At 46.7% G+C, this 20,843-nt stretch overlaps 1 protein-coding gene across 1 annotated transcript in view; it reads left to right on the top strand.

Moving 5' to 3' along the window:
• Positions 1 to 3,541: 3,541 nt before the first annotated feature.
• Positions 3,542 to 20,843, top strand: part of RRM2 (ribonucleotide reductase regulatory subunit M2) — a 23,410-nt gene continuing 6,108 nt past the window's right edge. Inside the window, exon 1 of the mRNA XM_029965780.1 lies at positions 3,542 to 3,646. Within this exon, the coding sequence (XP_029821640.1) occupies positions 3,542 to 3,646 (105 nt within the window). The remainder of the gene's footprint in view (positions 3,647 to 20,843) is intronic.

The raw sequence follows: 20,843 nt of genomic DNA, 5'->3' as shown, positions 1-20,843 counted from the left end.
TGGATCTGAGGCAGGTCCTGGAGAAAGGAGAAGTGATAAGGTCTGCTTGCTGAGGAGGAAATGGCGGAGCTGAATGTGGAATTAAATATCCCCAAACAAAATGTCCCAAGGGGATAGGCTCTGCAAGCATCAGAGACAAAAACTTCCCAACAAGAAGTGAACAAATTTCTCCTCCTCCTCCATCCCTGCAGGCTGTCTCTGAAGGACTGGAGCCTCCTGGAAAGTTTCCTGGCTGCCCCCACGGAAACAGTTCATTCCAGGACAGTCCCTCAGATTCAGTTGGAAGTGAATTTACTTGGCTCCATAAACCAGCTGTCGAAATGAGCCAAACGCCTCGTGTTTTGAAGCAGATCACTGCTGGAGCCAGGAAAGTGTTTGAGCAACAGTGACCTTAAATGCTGCCATGGTTTACAGTGGCATGGAAGGACTCTGAGATTTTCCAAAAGCTAAAGGCCTGATAAGTACATGAGTCCTCAGGAAAATTAATGAAAATCAACTATCAAATTCCTCTTTATGATGGACTGGTGTCTTTCAACCAGCAGGGCCAGTGGATAATATCTTGGCTGATCTTCAAGAGCAAGGGTTGGAAGTGTGTAGTGCAAGTGCCAAGTACAGCATGTGGATCAGTTTTGGATGGCACACAGCCAAGCCAGCAATGAGCCAGGAACCTTTGCATCCAAAGCACAGTGTTGAGAATGCCAGCAGCGCTGGCTCCTGGCTTCTCCCAAATCCTATGGGAGCCCAGGAGCTCTTTTGGATGATGATGCTGGACTTAACATGGTGGGTGGTCTCTCCTGACTCCAGCTGTGCTGCCACTCTCAGCCTCTGCTCTGGGAAAGAAAAGGATGTATGCTGTGTGTGAAAGGATGCCTACCTCTGTTAGACAGCATTCTTCAAACTTGGCAATCAATGCCTTCTAATAAAAGATTTAATTGTGGAGATACAAATGCATGCATGCATATGCACACACTTGTACATATTGACACCCAACTCTTGTCCAAACCATCACATTTATTTGAGGAACGTGGAATTATTTTAAGATTACCATTATTCATCAAAGCCACTAGCACTGATTTACCCTGCTAAAGTATTTGACTGGACTTTTAAGAGCAAAGGCCAAAGTGGAGTTGACACATGCAATTGCCAGGACAAAACGTGAATTTTTTTTCAGATCTTATTTTAAGATTGCTCATTCCCTGAGTATGTGAATAAACCAGACTGACTCTACCTCACCCCATATCTCACACTAGCCCCAGACTACAGGCAGCACTGTCAGTCTTCTCTCTCCTGACAGTCTTTCATCTGAGAAGGGATAGGGCATGTGAAAAATTGCAGCCAGTTCCAGTGGAGTTGTTTGTTCCATGCCTTGTCCCCAGCCCATGGTCACTGGGATGGTCTCACAGACCCTATCCCACCTCTCAACCTCAAAGTGAGACCTCATAGTCCAGGCTTTTTCTCTATCGAAGCCAGAGAATTGTTGTTCCCCTCTGATGCAGAGCCTGAGCTTTTTGCTTCCTCAGGTTTTGCTCTCTGGCTCCAAGCCCTGAAGCAGCCCCCTGGCCACAGGACAGATCTTCATGGCTCTAGCCAGTGCAAGGACCAGCCCAGCCCAGCCTTTGCATTCGGCAGCATTAGTGCAAGGAGGGGGTGGGGAGGATGGAAGTCAGACACCAACACACCCTGTGCCCCACAGACAGGTTCCCTGGGCAGGGGCAACACCCCACGAGGGTCCCAGCACGAGCATTTGAGAGGGGTGTTGTTCTGGGCTGTACCGCTGTTCACCCGGCAAGGCATGATGGGCAGCTGCAGTCCTATCAGTAGTTATTATGGGAGCACCAGAGAGCCAAACACATGAAGAGTTTCCTTGCTGGTAAAATAACAGGCACCCCTGACACAATAACCAAAACAGAACCCGGGGAGCTGTGTTTTTTCAGGCTTTTGTTCCCACCAGAAATTTTTTAGGTTATTTGCAGTTAGTTCACTGAAGGAACTGGTCTTGTAACAATGTCACAGCACATGTGTTTAGGTTTTGTTTTCTTTCCTAATACTTGGTGTATTTTCAGCAAGCCTTCAACAGAGATAGATATCCCTTGGTGTAATAGTTCTGGAAAGCTACGGAGGTTTTTGTGGTCACCTGTATTAATCACAAAAAGGATTAAAACTCAAAGATAAAATACATAATGTCAGAATGAATCTCTCTGTCTTGCTTGTTGACTAAAAGGGTGGTTTCTCACATGCTTCCCAGACATCCTAAGGTCCCCTCACAAGGTATCCACTTCCCTGGGATGTGGCATGGGGAGATGTTGCATCTTCTTAGCTGTCCTCCACAGCACCACTGATGCTGGCCAACCACTGTCAGGACCTGGGCATTCCTGCCTTGCACTGTGAGGACACCCTGGCACATTTGGAGAGAGCCTGGAGATCTTGGTTCAGATATTCACTGTGGATTTTTTAGAAGCAGACCAGTGAATGTCCATCAGAAGTTTGTTTAGATGTCAAACTACCTTAGACAGCTTTTGCCACACTCTGAGAAGAAAATAATAAAATTTGATCTCCACGGAGCAAGCAGGAAAACCTTCATCTTTCCCACTGTGAACTGCTGGACTGGTGTTACCCTTCAGTGAACAGGTTTATATATTAATCTGCCTTTCTAGCATTAACTTGTGTGTAGCAAAGGCAATGAGAACATCGCAGAGCCAGCCTCCGTCACTTGGTTTTCCAAACCTTTTCCCAGATATCATCTTCATTTGGGTTTTTCTACAGTTCTGACCCAAAACCTCCTGGAAAATTTATTTCTGGTGTTTACGGTTCTTCAGATGTTTGCTTTGATGCAGAGACCTCATGTCCTGTGAGTCTGACCTGATATGCTGTGAAACAGCATATGGAAAAAGCTGGGCTTGAGAAGAGAGCACAGAGCCAGCATTGTCTGCTGCCACACGCTGTCCAGAGAAAAATAACTGCAAGAGAGAAGCCAGGGAGATGTAGAGAGGGAAACTCCAAGAGGCTGATATGGAAGGTGATGGTTAGGAGTAAATGTTCTCAAGCCTGCTTCATCTCTGTTGCTGCTCAAGGTGCTGCCTTGTGTTGAATGTACCTTTACCCGGCTGAAATGAGCTGGTAAGGTGGGTGCTTCAGAGCAGGGGAGACCAGTTCCCTTGCTGAAGAGCCGACCTACAGCATGATGGGACCAGGACAAAGTGGGGAAACCACACCTAGAGGAGGGATGAAGGTTGCCCCTGTGTAATAAACAGAGCTGGGTTTTGGCTCAGGGCTGGGGTTTAAATCATCTAATTCGCAAAAAAACTGCTGAGAACAGATGTTTAAATATGAAAGCATATTTTTTAGGAGTGTCCTCTCAACATCTTGGATTTTACTGCAACCTAAGCATTGCCAGTAAACACTTTTTTCCCCTCTGCTTCCCACATTTTAAGGGAAGGGCTCTGCTTTGTTCAAAAACACAAGAATAAAGACCCAGCCCAGCAAAGAGTTGCATTTTGTGTCTCTCACCATGCTGTCTTTCTGCAGTCTTTCCTTTGGGAGCATGGAGGGCTCATGCCATGGGAGCACTTGCAACAGCCGCAGCCGGCTCCTGCCTGAGCATTTCTGCACCAAGGAGAGGCAGCTGTCACACAGCTGGAGTATGATGGTATGTCCTGTATGAGCAGCTTGTGTGCTGGTAAGACACGCCCTTTCTTTTGAGTCCCTGGGTGAGGCTCAAACTATGTCCAAATGAGGAAAAAGGCCAAAATCCCATTGTCACCTGCAGCAGGGCAGGGAAGCTTTCTGGTAGGTGAGGCACAGTACCATGCAGATGAGTTGGTGTCCATGTGGTAGTGCTGTGTTCTCATCAGTAACTTAAAACTCAAGCTGCAAATTCCAGTCAGTGACCACAGTATGGATGTAGTGGCCAAAGTGGAGATGATCAAGTTGTCTGCATGGTGTACTTGCCTAATCAGTAGCATAAATGCCCCCCTTGGCCCCACTTAGACCCTATGAGTTTGTTCCAGCTTCCTTGCTTCAATCCTGGCTTCTACTGGTCTTTCCCACTGTGAGTCCCAGCCCCACCGTGTCTCCAAACACGGATGCCCTGTGGACCCCATGCCCCTGCCCCATCCCCAGTGGGCTGCCCTTCTGTAGAACCCTGCTGGGCTTCCTGCTGCAGCTCCCCAGTTGTGTCCATCTCCTCTCTTTGTCCTGGTACTCACGGTTGGATTTTGTGTGTGGCCTTTAGAGATGGTTGCTTCTAACTCTGTTGGGTAAACACAAGGGTGTAGGGAAGCAGAAGAGCTCTGCAGAGATCCTGTGGGTGTGTGAAGCTAATCAGCAAGAGATGAACTTCCCCTTCCAGCAGAAACTTTGTTCTTGTTCCAGTTTTGTGAAAATTGTTTCTCATCCTCAGTGGGGGCAGGGTTGAAGTCTCTGAAGCCTGGCTGACCTTGGACAGGCTGACATCCCCAGTGTTCAGCAGGCTGTGGGATTTCAGCTAAGGAGCCATGTCCCAGGCCATGGGATAACTTGCTGAGTGACTCTAATGGGATCCTGTCCAGTGCCTCCATGTTATGCATGACCTATCCTGGTGCTAGCAAACCTGTGTCTCCTAACCAGCTCCAGAGACAGGTGGGTTTATAACAAATATCTCTGAAGCTGCACTGTGACAGAACATCTCCATCTCCTGGATGGAGTGAAGGGGGGACCAGAGCTGGGTGGCCTGAGGGAGAGGCAGGGCAGCACTTCCCAGGGTTTTATCTGCAAAGCCTGAGGTGAACAGGATCAGATTGCTTGTGAAGAGATATTCCTTTCATCTACCCTGGCTTTAATGTGCAAAATCATGGCTTTTTCCTCCAGAGGAAGCCTTTGCATTCTACTAGTTGAAAGAATTTGTACAACTTTTGGTATTTCACATCTGAAGGGACTAGTGGCAAGGAAGTTTTTAAAAGCATTTCTTTTAAAAAAAAGTTGATCTCTTCAGCATGTAGCTAAGGTACAATGTACCTTCCAGCATGTAGTTAAAAATGTCAAGCTGTGCTTTTCCAGAAGGCAGGCCTGAGGTATGGGAGCCCAGGGACTGGCATTGCCTTCACCTCCATGCTGCTGGAAAGTTACAAAGGAGAAGGAGGAGAAACAGGATTTCTCCCTTGAACTCCCCAGAAATGTGGGTAACAGATCCCAGGGTTTGGCTCTTGTAAACTCAGTGACTGCAAATCTGAAAACATGGAGTAACTTGACTGGAAACGGAGATGATGGGCAAATCAGTACTGCTGACAAGGAAGATTTTTGCTTTTCCAGCTCATGGAGGACCAGAGACTCCAGCAAACTGTGGCTCAGCTGAATCTCCATATGGGAAACAGAACCATTTGAGATGTCCTAGAGATGCCCCACCTGGAAGGGTCTCTGCTCCAACCCTCTGCTCAATGCAGGTCCAGCCAGATCAGGCTGTTCAGGGTCTTGTCCAGTTTTGAATATCTCTGAAGATGGAGACTCCACATCCGCTCTGGGAAACTCACTCCAGTGCTTGACCATGTTCCTTGTTCCAGTGTATGTCTGTTGCTTCTCGTCCTGTTGCTGAGCTCCTCTGAGAAGAGTCATGGATGTTGTGACTGAGTAGAGTACTGACACCAGCCTATGGCTGGAATCACAGAATCAAAGAATAACCTGAGTTGGAAGGGACCAACAAAGATCAGCACTCAGCTCAGCTCATACCCATGCTCCTTGCAGCTCTTTCCTTTCCTTGGCCTCCACTGGTGCTGGGGAGGTCAGCTTTACATCCACAGCTCTCAGCCTGGAGAGTGGTGTGAAGAGACTGGAGCTATAGAGAGGTGGCCAGGCTGTGTCAGGTGGTCTCTGGTCATGGACAAGCCCTATCTAGCTTTATTTACCAGTGTAGATGGACCTTCTGAATCTTCTCTGGAACTGATGGAAAGTTGGAGGTAGATATAGATGTGTGTAAATGATAGACTTAGTGGATTTGTCACCTATGTGTGGCTGAAGGTTGAAAACCCAAGCAGAGTTGGGGAGATGGTACCGTATGGGGACAGAGATGCTCTGCATAAAAAATATTTTCAAACAAAATGATGGGACCTATCACATGTACTAATTCCCTTTAATTTCACATGTGTTTTCCTTCTACCATTACTCTGCTTTTCTGTAGGCCTGAACTCTTTATTACTGTTCCTCCAGTCATGGTCTTAAATAACCCCTTATGTCCTTGGTTATAAATATCTGTATGCAGTACCACCTGAACATCATCTCTGCAAAAGTCCTTCCTTTTCTTCCTCTAGGGCTCTTGTTTAGCTAGCTCCAGGATGGCATGAAATGTCAGCAATACTTCAGCAGTGCTTGCAGTCAAGTCTGTGTTTGCAAAACACGAGGAGAAGTTCACAGAAGAAGGAGATCAAGTGCCTCATGTATTTCTAGGGATTAGTACTCAAATGACATCTGACAGTGATCAAATGGAAACATGGTTTTGTCCAGGAGTATCAAAAGATCTATCTGCCCAGAGCCTCTCATGACCTTTATTAAGTGACCATATGGAAGCTCACTGACACCTCCGCTCAGGTGCCTGGAGCTCAAGAGAGAGCAGTGCCTTGCCCTGGGGCCAGTGACACATTGCAGTGAAGTTACAACTCAGGTCTCACAATGAACAGCACAGCTTTGGCATCTCTGTTGACCAGTTCTGAAAAATATACTGGGTTTTTTAGCCCAGAGGGCATCGGTTCATTAGTCTTTCCTCCACTCCTGTGCCCAGCCAGCCACCTGAACCAGGCTTGTTTCCAATGAAGGCAGAAGATATTTTTTTAGTTTTTAAATTTTTTTAGCAGTGGGATAAATAGTGCTTCCTGTATAAGAGACAGTTACTTAAAGCAAGTTGATTTAATGTCAGTGAATCATGAGCAAGTCAAACTTTTGCCTACTACCTGCTTATTCTGAGACATGTCAGGGCATCTGTAAGAGCCGAGTGTACTTATGTGGCAATTGCTTAATAATAAGGAATTTTTTTTTTTGCTGAGCTTTGTGAAATGCCCCTTACACAAACTGGGTAATAAAGTCCTGGAGACATTGCTGTAGTATGTAACACTAATTATGACAAAATGAAACTGTAAACACATGGCTTTCGTGTGAAAGTGTTGTGTAACCATCAGTTAATGAAGCCTCCCTGCCCCTGTTGGGATGGATGTGGTTACCTCCACTCTGTAAAAAAGGGCAAAGCAGAGAGCACAAAGATGCTTTGTTGGCTGGTACAGACGCTTCCCTCTTCCCCGGAGAACTTAATGCTAAATCTCCTGATAATGTGGGTAGGGTTTGGTTTTGAAGTAAGCAAAGACTTACTTTAATTAAAAGTTTTGTGTGGGGTTTTTTTTTCTTTAAAACTGTAGTTACAAAGGCCATGGAAGAGACTGCCTTCACTTTCCTTTGCTGGCAATGTGCTGCCCAGCTTACTGAGGAGACAGCACGTTCTGCCTTACAGAGGCCTAAAGCAGTGATTGTTGGTGAATGTCCACAGTGTTTCTGCCTGGTCACTCACTGAGGTGTAGTTACAGGCAGAGTAGTTGCATCTCCTCTAAATGCACATGGTTAATGGATTTAACTGCAAAGCTTTCAAAGCCTGCGTATAACAGAGCAGTGTAACTGTGGTTTTTGTGCTATCATGATATGGCTTCCCATAGAGCAAGGTAAGGGCTTATGAACCACTGGCCCTCATGAACCAAGTGGTCCTAGCCTGCTGGAAGAGTAAAGATGTGAGAAAAGTGGGAAGCCAGGCATAGCTGCACTATTTCTGGCAACACAGTGCTCCGAGCAAGAGATGGAAAGGTGAGGATTTAATTGCAGAGTGCTAATGCCAAAGCAGCATGCTGCAATTTTTTTCCCCAGTGGTTTGTTTGCTGGGAGGAGGGCGCAGGGCTGAAAATGAGCACAGCTATTAGCATGGTAACTGCTGCCATTTCATCTTCAGGATCTCACTTGACACCTTGGTGGAACAAGGATAGAAACAATAAATTGTGTGCTATAAAACCTTGTGCATGGACTCCCTTTGTCTGATGGTGGCGCATTTCCCATAAGGCAGTCTAATGACAGGCTGCCTTTAGCTCATTCAGTGCTTGGAAAGAGCCTTGGCTCAACAGTTGGCAGCAATTCAGAAGCTGTTGGGTTGGATGCAGCAGATCTTCAACACTGCCTTTTGAGGTGAGGGGTCCCCAAAGAATGCTTATCTTAGAGGTGTGGGCCTCAGCTTGTTGTGGTAATAGGTTTTGTTGATTTTTGAAGAGCTATTGAAATAGAACAGAGACTCTTGGGGTCTATGGAAAACATACAGTGGAAACCACAGAAGTGGGTCTCTGCCTTGGGGTGAGAAGATCAGTTTTTATTCTTCATTCCACTGTTGACCTGCTTAGTGACTGAATTTATCTTTCTTTCTTTCAGGTACGTGACCTTCATACCTGAACCCAGTACCCAGCAGAGTGGGTCCTGCTGTGCACAGTTTGAGCTGTGCAGGTCCTGGTCACTCAGTGACCTGAGAAATGTCCCCACCCCAACACCGGTGCCTGAGGGATGCACACAATGCTGGAAAATGATGTCCAAAGTACAGGCAGAATGTGACAAGCACCAGAGCCTCCTGTGCACTTGTGTCCATCCCTACATGTCCCAGTGGTGATGCCTCTGCCACCCATCTGTGAGGAACTTTCTCATCCCTGGGTTACTCTGTGGTGTGACTGGCATGGAGTGCTCTGCCCCATTAATGCAGCTGGACACTTAGGAAAGGAGAGACACTTACAGACTCAGCCACTGTCTCTGCCTGCTTTTTGCAGTGTTTCTAGCTCTCCATTGCAAGACCAAATCAAAGGAGGCCTTAATCTGAATGATCTACCCCCCAGTGAGATGGAGAAATCCTGGACTGAAACTCTAAAGTCCATGCTGGGGAACACCACTACATTCCTGCAGTGCTTTGGATGCCTCTGCAGCAGGATAGCTTACAAACCCTGTAATCCATTAACACTAACTGCTTTAATATTGTACAAAAGTTACCTTGAGTTTATTAGCTAGAAGAATAATGCAAGATTTAGAGTGTGCTGCTTTTACAGATGATCCTTAAAATGTCACTGAACACATGAGGGGAACAAAGCCTTTTTTAAAGTTGAATTCAATAACTTTTTATAAAGGAGAACTAAATTTATATCACCTGCTGAGACATGAGAAATTCTGAGCCCTTTGATTTGTTACTTAGCTTTCTTTATCTTTTTTGATAATATTCAGATTTCTATATGAGTTTCAGACATGGCTATTGCACAGACATTATTTTAAACACTATTAATCATACTGAAACAACATCATAGGAGCCTGCATTGTTCTACAAACACAGGCTGGCATTGACAGGCGTCTTACTGAAGATTTCTATTGCTTTTCATCTACTTTCATTTAAAAAATGGGAAAACAAAAGGAAAAGTCTGGTCTTTTAAAACAGTTGTATGATGGCTTATTCCTATTAATTTTGACTGTTGGGTACAGGTATTTGTAAGAAAGTTGTTACTCTCTTGCATGCTCAATGTACTTAATTTTCATCTTATCATAAGTAAGTCTTTTAACCCTTAAATACCTGAGTCTGCTAATAAATGCACATAGGCTTGGGATTTGCACATGGAGTGAGCCAAGGGGGATCACAAAGAAGGCCTCACAACAGGGAGGGTCACTGTAGCAGAGGTCAGTTTTGGGAAGGAGGATATGTTTTCTTCTTCTCTTTCCTCCTCTCCCGTGTTTGTTTTTATATTGTTTCCAGAAGAGCTTCCCATAAAGACGTTACTTGAGTTTGAAATGAAGCTTCTGTTAGCTCACCAGACAAAGCTTTCCCCAAGATCTTGTTTAATATGGATTAGAACCAAAAGTAGACTTTTAAAGGCATTTCAAGTAGAATAATAATAATCTTGAAAGGATTGTGAGTGAAAAACTCTCCACCCTCTCCCTGGTGAATAAATTGGCCATTTAATGCTTAAGAGAGACCAGAGAGCTTTTCTGGATTAGAAACTTGTTTTTTCTAGCTCACTGCCTAGAAGCTAATTTGGCTTTAGGTCCAAAAAACCCAACAAAACCCCCAACTTCACCACGTTTTTTCTCTTGTTAAACTCAATCTGTCAGGAGTATTTTTTTCCTTACAACGCTAAATGTACAACCCCAACTGGTTGTACAATGCTATAAGTAATTGAGCTGGCTTGAGCAAAACAGTGAGAAAATACGCTCATAAAATGTCACTTCTGGAAGCCTGTGAAAAGGAGATAACACAGAGCAGGGAAATGTTCACCCAATTTGGTGACAGAAGTCACTGTTTCCTGTCACCTCAGTGTCTGAGCACCTCTCAGACACTGAACATCTGAAGCTTTTGGAGTCAGGAGTAGACCCCAGGGGAGCAGCCACCAGTGCTTTCATCTCTGACACTTAACACAGTTTGAAACACAGATGTACGTGGAAATGGGCTGCTGCTTTGGTCAATATCAGGCACTGAGGGAGGATGAAAACCTGACAGTGACAGTGGTGCATGTCTGGGAAATCCTGTGTTTACCACCAGGACGTCACTGATGGTACCCAGGGTGGCTGTTGCCCAGCGCTGTACCTGACACAGAGCCTGGATCAGATACAGGAGCTCAAAAGAGGGATGGAGAGGGTTGTCCAGCTCAGCAGCACTTCCTTTTGCAGGACTCTGTCCTCCCTGCCAGGTCCTGGTCCCCTGGGAGCCTACACCATTGCTGACTGCTTCTGTTGGGTGGTTTGGCTGTGCCCACCCAGTTTTGAAGGCTGTCCCCCTCTGTGATGCCTGTAACCCCTGAGGATGCCGTGGTTGCAGCTTGGGGAGTGGCAGGAGATGGAGGATCAGGCTTTCAGATTGCAAGGTTGCTACTCAGACCTAACAACTGGAGAGCTGTGCCAGGGCCCCTGAGGGGCCAGCTGCTGCTTCTGCACTGGGTACAGAATTCCCATCCCGTGGGCTATGCCATTGCCTGGCACTTCAGAAGGAGCTCAGAGGTTTGCCGCCCACCTGTTGCTGCCAGCGTGGGTTTTGTTTTATGCACGCACAGGCTGTGTGCAAGCAGAGCATTGCTGTGTACCTGACACAGCAGGGATGTGCCTCCTCTGCCTCAGCAATGGACAGGGCTACTTTTAGCCCCTGCTCTAAATTTAATTGGTTCAGAGTAGTTAACAGCCATAGGGTGGTGCTTTGAAGGATTTTCTAGAAATGCCCACAAATGCCTCACTGCCTCTGGAAGTTAGCAATGCTTTGTTCCTGGCTCTCACCTCAGCCTCGAAGGTATAGCTTGCAGGGGGACAGCACATCGCCCACTGAAGTTTGGGCTCACCCCATGAAATTAGCATCAAAAGCCCCATCTGACCCTGGAGGTTGAGTAAGACATGAGGAGGGAGGTGTTGGTGGCTGCACTGTGCCCCTTGAGGCCTGGACCAGGGTCAAGGCAGGCAGCCAAATGCTTTTTTCAGTTTGACAGCAGGATGGTGGTTACTCTTTACATCATCACATACTTGTATAAATGTCCAACTGCTAAATATGTCTGGTTTTGTTCTATTTCTGTTCACTCTCCTCAGAGCAGACGATAGGTGTTCACCTCTCTCCACAGTCAATGTGAGCAGAGACAGCTCAGCCCCCCTGAGAGAGGTAATAAACTTCTGAGCTGTGGTTACTCCTCCCATGCTTGCCAGGCAAGCTCAATACAGCTTTCTTCCCTATTTAACAAAACTTTGCATGATTTGTGGCTGCAGTCAGTTAGACTGAATTGAAAAATGAAGAAGTTGTGAGTCTATGTTCCTCACAATCCCTGACATCTTCCCATTTTATTAGTGCTTCCATATGAAACCATCATGAGCTTGTTTTAAGGTGATTGCTATAGATTATTTATGTGGTATGGAGAGACATTTTGTAGAAGCAGTGTGATGGGACACATCGGCCTGAGCAGAGAGCCTTGTTCTCCTCTTGTACCAAGTGAATGGCTTTGAAAATACAAGATATAACCAGGCTCAGGGTGGGTAGCAAGTGCTTGTTCTGGGGCTCAGCACCATGGCAGGCCCCAGGTAGGGTGGGATGGAGGGGATCCTCACCCTCAGTGGTCCCATACCCTGTGTCTGAACTCCAGGAGCTGTGAAAGGTGTATGACCTCATGCTCTGCTCTGGCCTTGCTGATGCAGGGCTTTCTCCCTGGTGGCTCAGCCCCACAAGGGAACTGCCTGAGCTTTGGCTCCCACAATATTTGTGCTTCATTACCAGTTTCTTGCTTTCCATTATTATCTCCCAATAGCAACAGTTGTGATAATGAGGAATTGCTTGTGAACAATGCTACTGATCCCAGTGCTGCTCCCACACATCACCCTGTCCCATAGCCTCCCCAAGAACCTGCTGGCAGACACTGTTCCAGGAGCCCTGGCATATACCTGTCTGCAGTATTGCAGGAAATTATGTGTTTGAGGGAAATAAGGGTAAGAACTTCAGGAAAGGAATCAAAACATGGTCAGAAGAGCAAAACTCTAGCAGTGGTGCTCTGTGAAGGAAGACACAAGACACAGGCTGGTCTTGCAGGAGCTGGAAAAGGCAGAGCTGTCTCAGCAGAGACTTCTGTTTGGTGTCTTACTGTGGTCTGAAATATTTTCTTCTCTGTCAGTAGTTGAAAATCATGTTGCCTGTGAAGGAGCCAGCTGAGAAACTTCAAACTACCATGTTTTACTAAATATTAGTATTCTGTCATTTCAGAGCAGAGAGAAGAGCTGCCAGGGAGCAGCCATGTAGTGCCTGTTTGCAGGTGGTGTGGCTGGCTTGGTTAGCAAGGCTCCAGCTTGCACACCTTTGGCCCATCAGCTGGGGAAAGAGGAGGAGGTGATATGGAGGATGAAAACCTGAGTGTGGGAGGGTGTGCATTTAACTCAATCCTTATCTCCATCTCTGGAATTTCCTTTGCAAAGATAACTGCTAGCACAAGATAGGGGGAATGTGTGCTCATGGACAGGGCGGCTACTGGAAGGAGCTTGGGCCATTTTTATAATATTTCTTAAAAAAAAGGCACCAGAGTGCTTGAATTTCAGGAAGACCAGAAGGAAGAAGGAAAGGAGCTCTGGTCTCTTCTACTCCTGCTCCCCACCTTGAGTGTGTCCGGTCTGCTAATCCATGTGAAGTCTTGCTCTCCCCTCAAGCAGTGCCCAGAGATTTCCAAGAAGGATTATGGCTTTATTGGACTGGCTTACAAAGTCCAAACAGCGTGGATCCTCTGCCTGGCTTTGGGGCAATTGTGGAAAATGAGAATGGAAGCGGCTGACGAAGCCTGGTATTCAGTGGGACCCCCTCAGACATGAGCCTCAGGGCCACGGTGGTGAGGAAGCAGGATCCCAGGGAAAAGAGTTTGCAAATTTTCTTGTCCTGAGAAATTCATGTGGCAGCACTGGAGAAAAGAAAACTTAAAACTAACACTGAAAAACAACAGAAAAAGATAAGAGATGGGGACAGCCACAAGGAAGGCAACTATTGTAGAAAATGGTAGAGGAGATGCAATTCTGCAATGCAGTGTAGGCAAAGTGTGGTCATGTAATGCCTTGCTCTATCCATCTGCGATTGATCTAGGATACTTACAAAGTGGAAGCTTTCCCAGTTTCTGCTAGGAAGGAAACACCAGTAGTAATTCGGCTGAAGAAACAGAATAAAACAAAATAATCCCTCTTTTTCCCCAGGGCCTGGTGTGGGAAAGGAGTACGACTGGATCTCGCTCAAGGGTTTTAGAAGGAAAGGAGTATGGAAAATACTATATCCTTTAAAGGAATTACTTGTGTCTCAGCTTCACTGAAATGCTAGAGGTCACTGAACCCCGAAGAGGGAGATGTGGCAATATGTGGGGGAGCAGGTACTGTGGGGCTCTGTTGGTAGGGGTTGTCTCCTGTTTTAATAATTTTTTTCTGGTGGAGTTACATGAGACCAGAGTGTTTTGCTGTAACAAAATATCAGTGATTGATTTATTGATGTTTTCAGTGTTAAAACTTCATCTTGAAGATTTTTTTTCCTCGTTTCTTTAGCTGTGTGTGCCAACAGGTATAGCTGGGGGGGACCAAGTTCCTGGCATGCCCTTGAGCTTGCTGTGCAATGAAAGAGCTTCTTGATAGATGCCAGACAAAAGGACCAATAAAATAATCTATCGTAATCCTTTTATGGTCAGTGAAATTTGCCAGTAACTGCTGAGCAAAACATAATATGCCTGAATAAAACTGTCACGTGAAGTCTTGAAATCACGATTGGGAATTGAAGAATCTACTGTGTGCCCAGGAAAGCTGGTTCAGTGCATAACTACCACTGGTGAGAAATATTTTCCTTCTGAAACCCATGTTCTGATGACTGCTCAGAGCTGTAAGATCTTATTCCTTTTTTTCCCCATCAGCTGATTACAGCATTTCTTGGTCAGGGTGGTTACCTGGCTGCTCCCCAGCTCTCTCTCAGTAGCAGTGAATAGGACAGCTTGCTCCAGCTTCTTGCCCCAGGGCAGGCTTGTAAGCCTCTGGTCTGCCCTGGAACTGTCTTTTGAACTGCTCCCACATCTTCAATGCCCTCTCCACCCTTTGTTGTTAGGACTGGGCACAGTGAGTGGGTTTGGTTTGAGATAATGACAAGGCATTTAGATATCCAGACACCTCATATCAGATGACTTGACTCAGTTGCCTAAATATGGATATTGGTGTCATTTGAGAGGCTTCAGGGGGCACAGATGTGTGGCTGGCAGGAGTGGCCCAGAAGGTGTGAAAGGCCTTTGGGGATCAGGGAGGTCAGGCAGGATGCTTTAGAATGTCTCAGTGCCTACACACCCACCCACCTACTTTTGGGTGTCTGGATCTTGAGCTGACCTCCCTGGAGCTGCCCCATGGATGCTCTCCCACACAATGCAGGAGGGAAGCAGTCATGCCTCCATCCGTGATCCCTCTGCTGATGGAACAGAAGACCTGGTGTGCTCCCTTGACCATGGATTAGCCTGGGAGGCTGTTGATGGAGCTGCTATGAATCATCACTCAGGAGACCCTCTGTAGTGGATAGACCCTGGTCACATACCAGGTATCCACTAAAGCTGTTCTCTCACTCTCCCTCTGCAACTGGACAGAGAAGAGAGAAAAAAAACAGCTAAGAATTCATGAGTAGAGATAAGGGCTGGGAGAGGTCAGTGACTGATTACCTTCACGGGCAAAACAAGACTCAAAGTGGGGAGAGTACTTATATTTATTACTAACAGGATAAGAGCCAAAGAGTGAGAAGTAAAACAGTCTTAAAAACACCTTCTTCCCACCCCTCCTTCCTTCCATGTTCTCCCTCTTCCCCTCAGCGGTGTAGGGGGATGGGGAATGGGGGTTGTGGTCAGTTGTTGTTTCTGCCACTGGCCAGGGAGAGGAGTCCTTCCTTCCCTGCTCCTGTGGGGTCTCTCCCCCAGGAGACAGTCCTTGATGGACCTCTCCAGAGCGAGTCCATCCCTTGGGCAGCAGTTCTTCCCAAACTGCTGTCCTGTGGGTCACTCCTCCATGGGGTGCAGTCCTTCATGAATGAACTGTACCGACGTGGGTGGGGCCATAAGTCCTACCCAGGAAAAACCTGCTCCAGTGTGAGCTTCCCTCTCCACGGGCTGCAGGTCTCTGGCAGGACCCTGCTCCATCTTGGGCCTCCCACAGGGTCACAGCCTCCTTCAGGCATCCACCTGCTCCAGCAAGGGCTCCTCCATGGGCTGCAGGTGGGTCTCTGCACCCCAATGGTCCTCCATGGGCTGCAGGGGCACAGCTGCCCCACCATGGTCTGTACCATGTAAAAGTGGCCACTTTTACACTCATTATTTACCACCCACCACATCTACCATGTGAGAACTTTGCAGACACCTCAAGACACTGAGCTGGTAATGATATGCCCCTACAGTGACTTTCTAAAATCTATCAGTTAACCAGTTTTAATCCTCTCAATGTCACAAAGCAGTGAATCAAATATGCTCTTATAAAGCAAGAGATTTTTTTTTTTATCAGCCTGACTGTACTGCCAAAAGGATAATGGATGCCAATCTTTTTTTTTTGTCACCTTCATTCCCATTCTAAGCCATTTAATATCAGACCTGCATCAATTTATTCACCTTTGAATACATGTTCAACACAAACCCACTTTTCTGTGTTTTCATGGTCCCCTGAGTGCTGCAGACACTTGCCTCTACATTTTTCTAATTTCCATTATACCTCTTTTTCCCCCTGGTTACAGCTCCTAGGGCCAATTACTTCTTTCATATGTAGGTGTATTCCTAACTGATCTTTCACTTTCTTGAATGTATATGGGATCTTTTCTACTGCTGCCTGTTTGTGCACAGGGGCTGACCAGGTAAACAGTACATTGCACTGTGTCCTATCACCACAGGGTCACTGCCAGATCCCACAATGAAACTTGCCCTGGCAGAGCAACAAGACAGGGCATGGAAGCCGCCTGCTTTTCCCAGTCCCTTCTTTGGCTTAATTGTAATTGAACCCTGACAAATACTGAACCTTCAGAGAAGTGTCTGGCAGATACCACAGGAAAATGTGCAATGATAAGTCTCCCTGTTTTCTCTGCCCTGCTGGATGAGTGTAGATGTTATGGGCATCTGGAGCAGAACGGGGCCAAAATGTTGTACTATCCCAAAGGTGGGAGGCAGGATCCTTTCTCAGTCCTTTCACGTCAATCTTGACTAGGTGATTTCCTGGGGTAGGAATGCCAGGGTACACCAGGAAGTCTGGTGGTAGGAGGTGTCCACTTAGTTGAAGATAATCTGCATTTTCCAGAGGTTAAAAAAAATCTCTGCTGGGGAAAAAAAGGTCATTAAGAGTAGACAGAGCAGGGATCGAGGATACATAGGACTTCCCTGTAGATGAGTAAGGTCTGGGTGATAACCAAACTGCCCACTGCTGCCCAAGTTAAGAAAAATGATTTGCAGTCTTGTCTTTGTCTCTTCAATTATTGTCTTTCATGTTTTGAGGGTGGTTTTCTTTGGAACCATTCAGAAGTACATGGGTCCCCTGGCTGCTTTGCTAAGATGGCAAGGTTGTTTTCTGGACCAAGAGGGAAAGGGCAGCTGCATGTTTGCTGTGTGTCTGCTGTAGCAATGAGGAGATACCCCAGAAATGCTGCTGTGTAAGAGCCCTGCTCCACATAAACAATGGGCCTGCCCAGAAATGAAGGACCTGGGCCTGCAGCCTTGAACAGGCAGTTTTGGATGAGTAAGTGCTGAGGAATGTAACCCCCAGGAAACTTCACTGTTCTGTGGTGACTGACAGGCTGCTAGAGCTGGAACTGTCCATATCTGACAGGAGATCAGCCACAGCCTCCAGAACCAGGGCACAGGAACTGAGACCAAAACCTGCCTGAGGCAAGTAAACGGTGGAGCGCTGCAGGAAACAAGAAGGTGGTTCCAGCAGTGACAACCTTCTTGAGCCCAGGTATGAATGCAGTTTTGGAAACTGCTACTCCAGCTCCACAACATGCTCATAGATCCTGAGGAAGGTACCAAAATCAGTGGTGCTCTTCTGTATTACTGACTGCTGATGACCAGCAAGGGCAGCTGATTGGAAAGCTTCATTTTTCCAGTTCTTGAAAGTCTTTTAATGCTGGATCATCCACCTGGCACTTGTGGGCCTGCCTGTGTCTGCAGTATTATGCCCAGTTTCATGAACAGCAAAGAAACATGTCCAGTTACACCATTATAATGCCATATGTGGTCACATATTACCTGCAGATTTTGTCCTGAGAGTTTTAAATATTGGGTAAGGACCTTGAAAGGCAAGAAATGCAGTTTAAAAAAATTAAAGATGGGGGGATGCCAACCATGTGAGGGCTTTGCTTTCCAACAGCCACTTGTTATCTCCGGAGAGGCTGATCATCAGGTAAGCAGGTGAGTAATGATGGTGCTCTCAGACCTGCAAATTAATGAGCTGCATCAGGAAATGTGATATCCTGCTAGAATCATGCTAACAAAAATTTGTTTTGTTCTGCTCTAGATTTCTCAGTGAAACAGCCTGTTAAAGCACTTTGACTCAACAGGTAGAGCCCTGCAGCTCTGTTTTCGCAGTTATAAATCTTGCAATAAGTGGAGGGCAACCACCTCTAAAGCGGGAAGGAAGATATTGGGGCAAATTTTTAATTCAAATTGTTGAAGTTTTGGTCTAAGTTCTGGAGGGATGCAGAGCATCCTTCTCAGCACAACTGGGTGAGCATGCGAGGAAATGCTGAGGGCTACCTCCAAACCTGCTGGAGAAAGCGGAGGTTGTTGAGACCATCACTTACCATCTTGGAGATGTTGGCTGATGGCCTCCCCCTGCTCACCTACCCTGTCTCAGCTTATATTTAGAGTATTTAGATTTCTTCTTGCTGCATACAGAACTCGGGCCTAAGCAGGGAACCTTCAGCATGATGCAAATATCAACCCTGTCAGACTGAGCAGTGGGTGAGGATTTCAGGATTTGGTATGGATGAATGTGGCTGGATGAGGCCATACAAACAAATCACCTTCTTCAAATCAGGGGAAAAGCACCATCAAACACTGAGTCCTCAGCTAGCGATGAGTCAGTTATCCTCACTGACTTTCATCACACCAGTTGCTGCAGTGCTGGGAGGCAGTCAGTGACCTGGAGGCACTGTCTACCTGTCCTGTAGGCAATCTGTATTAAAATGGAAGAAAACCAGCCCTCTGAACAAGGACAACACTGCCCTGACCATTACCCAAGGCCAGCAGGTTGGCCAGCTGAGAGCCAAGACAATACCACCAGGATGAAGCAGAGGTGTGATGGGGATATGAGATCTGGGGGCTGTGAGCTGTGCCTGGTGGGAAGGGGCTTTGCCATGCTGGCACTGAGGTTGTTGTACCACAACAGCAGTACCTGGGACAGAGGATGTTGCCAAGCTCCATCTGCAGCTGATGAGACAGACACCCACCAGACCCAGGTGGGTGCTGGGACACAAGGGTAGGCAGTCTGGAGAGAGACCTGTAAACAGTGTGATTGCACAACACCCCACACCCGCCTGCCTCACCCAAGTGCCCCAGGCTGCTCTTACTTCCACCTGAGTGTTTGAATTCCTGTGAACAAAGAAGGCGAGAAATTAACTCAAGTTTGGGGTTGGGGTTGCTTTTTTAATAAACACACAGTACTCAGAAGTAGTGGCCAGAAGTCATGAGAGCAGAACATCCTTTCACACAACCAAAGAGAGGGCACAAGCTAGCTGACAGCCCTGGTGAGATGCCGAGTACCTCGAAGCAGGGCAGCAGCCTACTGCCTTGAACCCAGCAAAGAAGTTGCCTTGAAAATGCTGGTCCCAAAAGGCAGTTGCATTGTGGAGGAGGATGCACATGAAGGAGGAACAAATGCAATTGAATTAAACTGCTGCAATAAGAAAATTCAGTGTGGACACTCATTTCCAAAAGCCAGCAGCACAGAGTTGCAAAATGCTTCCTCACAGACCCTCTCCATGCTCTCCCTGGTGTTTCTCTCCTTGCAGAGCCATTGTCCCCGGGGCAGGGCTTTGATCCCCTGCTCTGGGCTTCTGGGAACAGCAGCTGAACCACAGAGATAGCACAGCCCTTGCAATGTGACAGCCCTTGGCCACAGCCCAGGGTGGTGGCTCTGGGGTCCTTTATTGGGGTGGGAGGGTAAATGAGTTTGGCTGGGGTGGGGAGGGTGCTGCTGCAGCTCTCTGACAACTCTCCTAGCAGCTGTAGAGGTGGCATGAGATAAGAGGATGTTACATGGACACTGGTGAGCTGTTTGGGAGCTGCCTGGTGCTCCTGCCTCTGGCACCTGCTTCCTGGGACAGAGCAGGAGCATGTCTGTGCCTGTTCAGGCTGCCTACTAGGATGGGGTTTTGTGGTTCTCACTCTCCAGAGATGGAGATGTGTATTTAGATATGTATATTGGGATGTATATTTAGCACAGAAGGTCCCACAGAACATCTCCTGGGTGGGGGCCTGCACTAGTCCAAGGTCCTAAATAGGACCAATAAAAGTCATAAGTCTAATCTCTCTCTCAGAAATGTTGGCCATTTCTGATAAGTTGCAACTGAGGAGAGCTTAGGGCCAAATTTGTGACCTTGACATTGACCTGCTAAAATGAATAAATAATCAATTTGAGTTTACAGTGTCAAAAGTGATTTTTCTCATTTTTCTTCCAAATCCACTCATTACAGCAGTAAATTTAACACAGTACCATTATACAGTTCTGCTGCTCTCCTGCTCCTGACTCTCCTCCAGCCAAGCACAGTGCAAAGCTGGGACAAACAACTCATATGATCATCCAAGACCACTGTACACCCCACATAACAGAAGAGCCTCCAAGTCTCATGGAGCTCCTGGTTTCATTAAAATTGCTTCAGGGAAAACATTTTAGTTGACAGAAACAGATCGTTTGTGGAGTTGGATGAGAAAAACTATGTTGTTCAAAAAAGGCAAATTAATTAATATGAAATAAATGCTGACTTTTTAAAGATTATGAATATTCCCCTCTTCTTCATCCCTGTGTTCTCCCTTCCCTGTGCTATTTATTTAAAACGTGGAACCAGGTGGCACACGGAGTCAGTTTCTCCAGGAAGCCAACTTCTACCTCCAAATGTAGGACTGTGGCATCTGTATGTATCCAAACGCAGGGATCAGTGTTGAAAGTGAGTATGAATAGGTAGGTAGGAGGGACCAGAGAGAAGGGGAGAGCAAGGCAGAGGCGGGGAGAGCAAGGCAGAGGCAGGGACAACGTGGTATTTCCAAGATCTGCACCCCAAAACCAGGTTATGGCTGTTCTCGTATCCGGAAACAAGTTTTGGATTTTGCAAACGCCCCCGAATCATTCCCAAA

The sequence above is a fragment of the Manacus vitellinus genome, unplaced genomic scaffold (genome assembly GCF_001715985.3).
Source record: "Manacus vitellinus isolate BGI_N305 unplaced genomic scaffold, ASM171598v3 scaffold_11_pilon, whole genome shotgun sequence".
Classification (NCBI taxonomy): Eukaryota; Metazoa; Chordata; class Aves; order Passeriformes; family Pipridae; genus Manacus; species Manacus vitellinus.
This window is presented reverse-complemented; position numbering and strand designations above follow the sequence as displayed.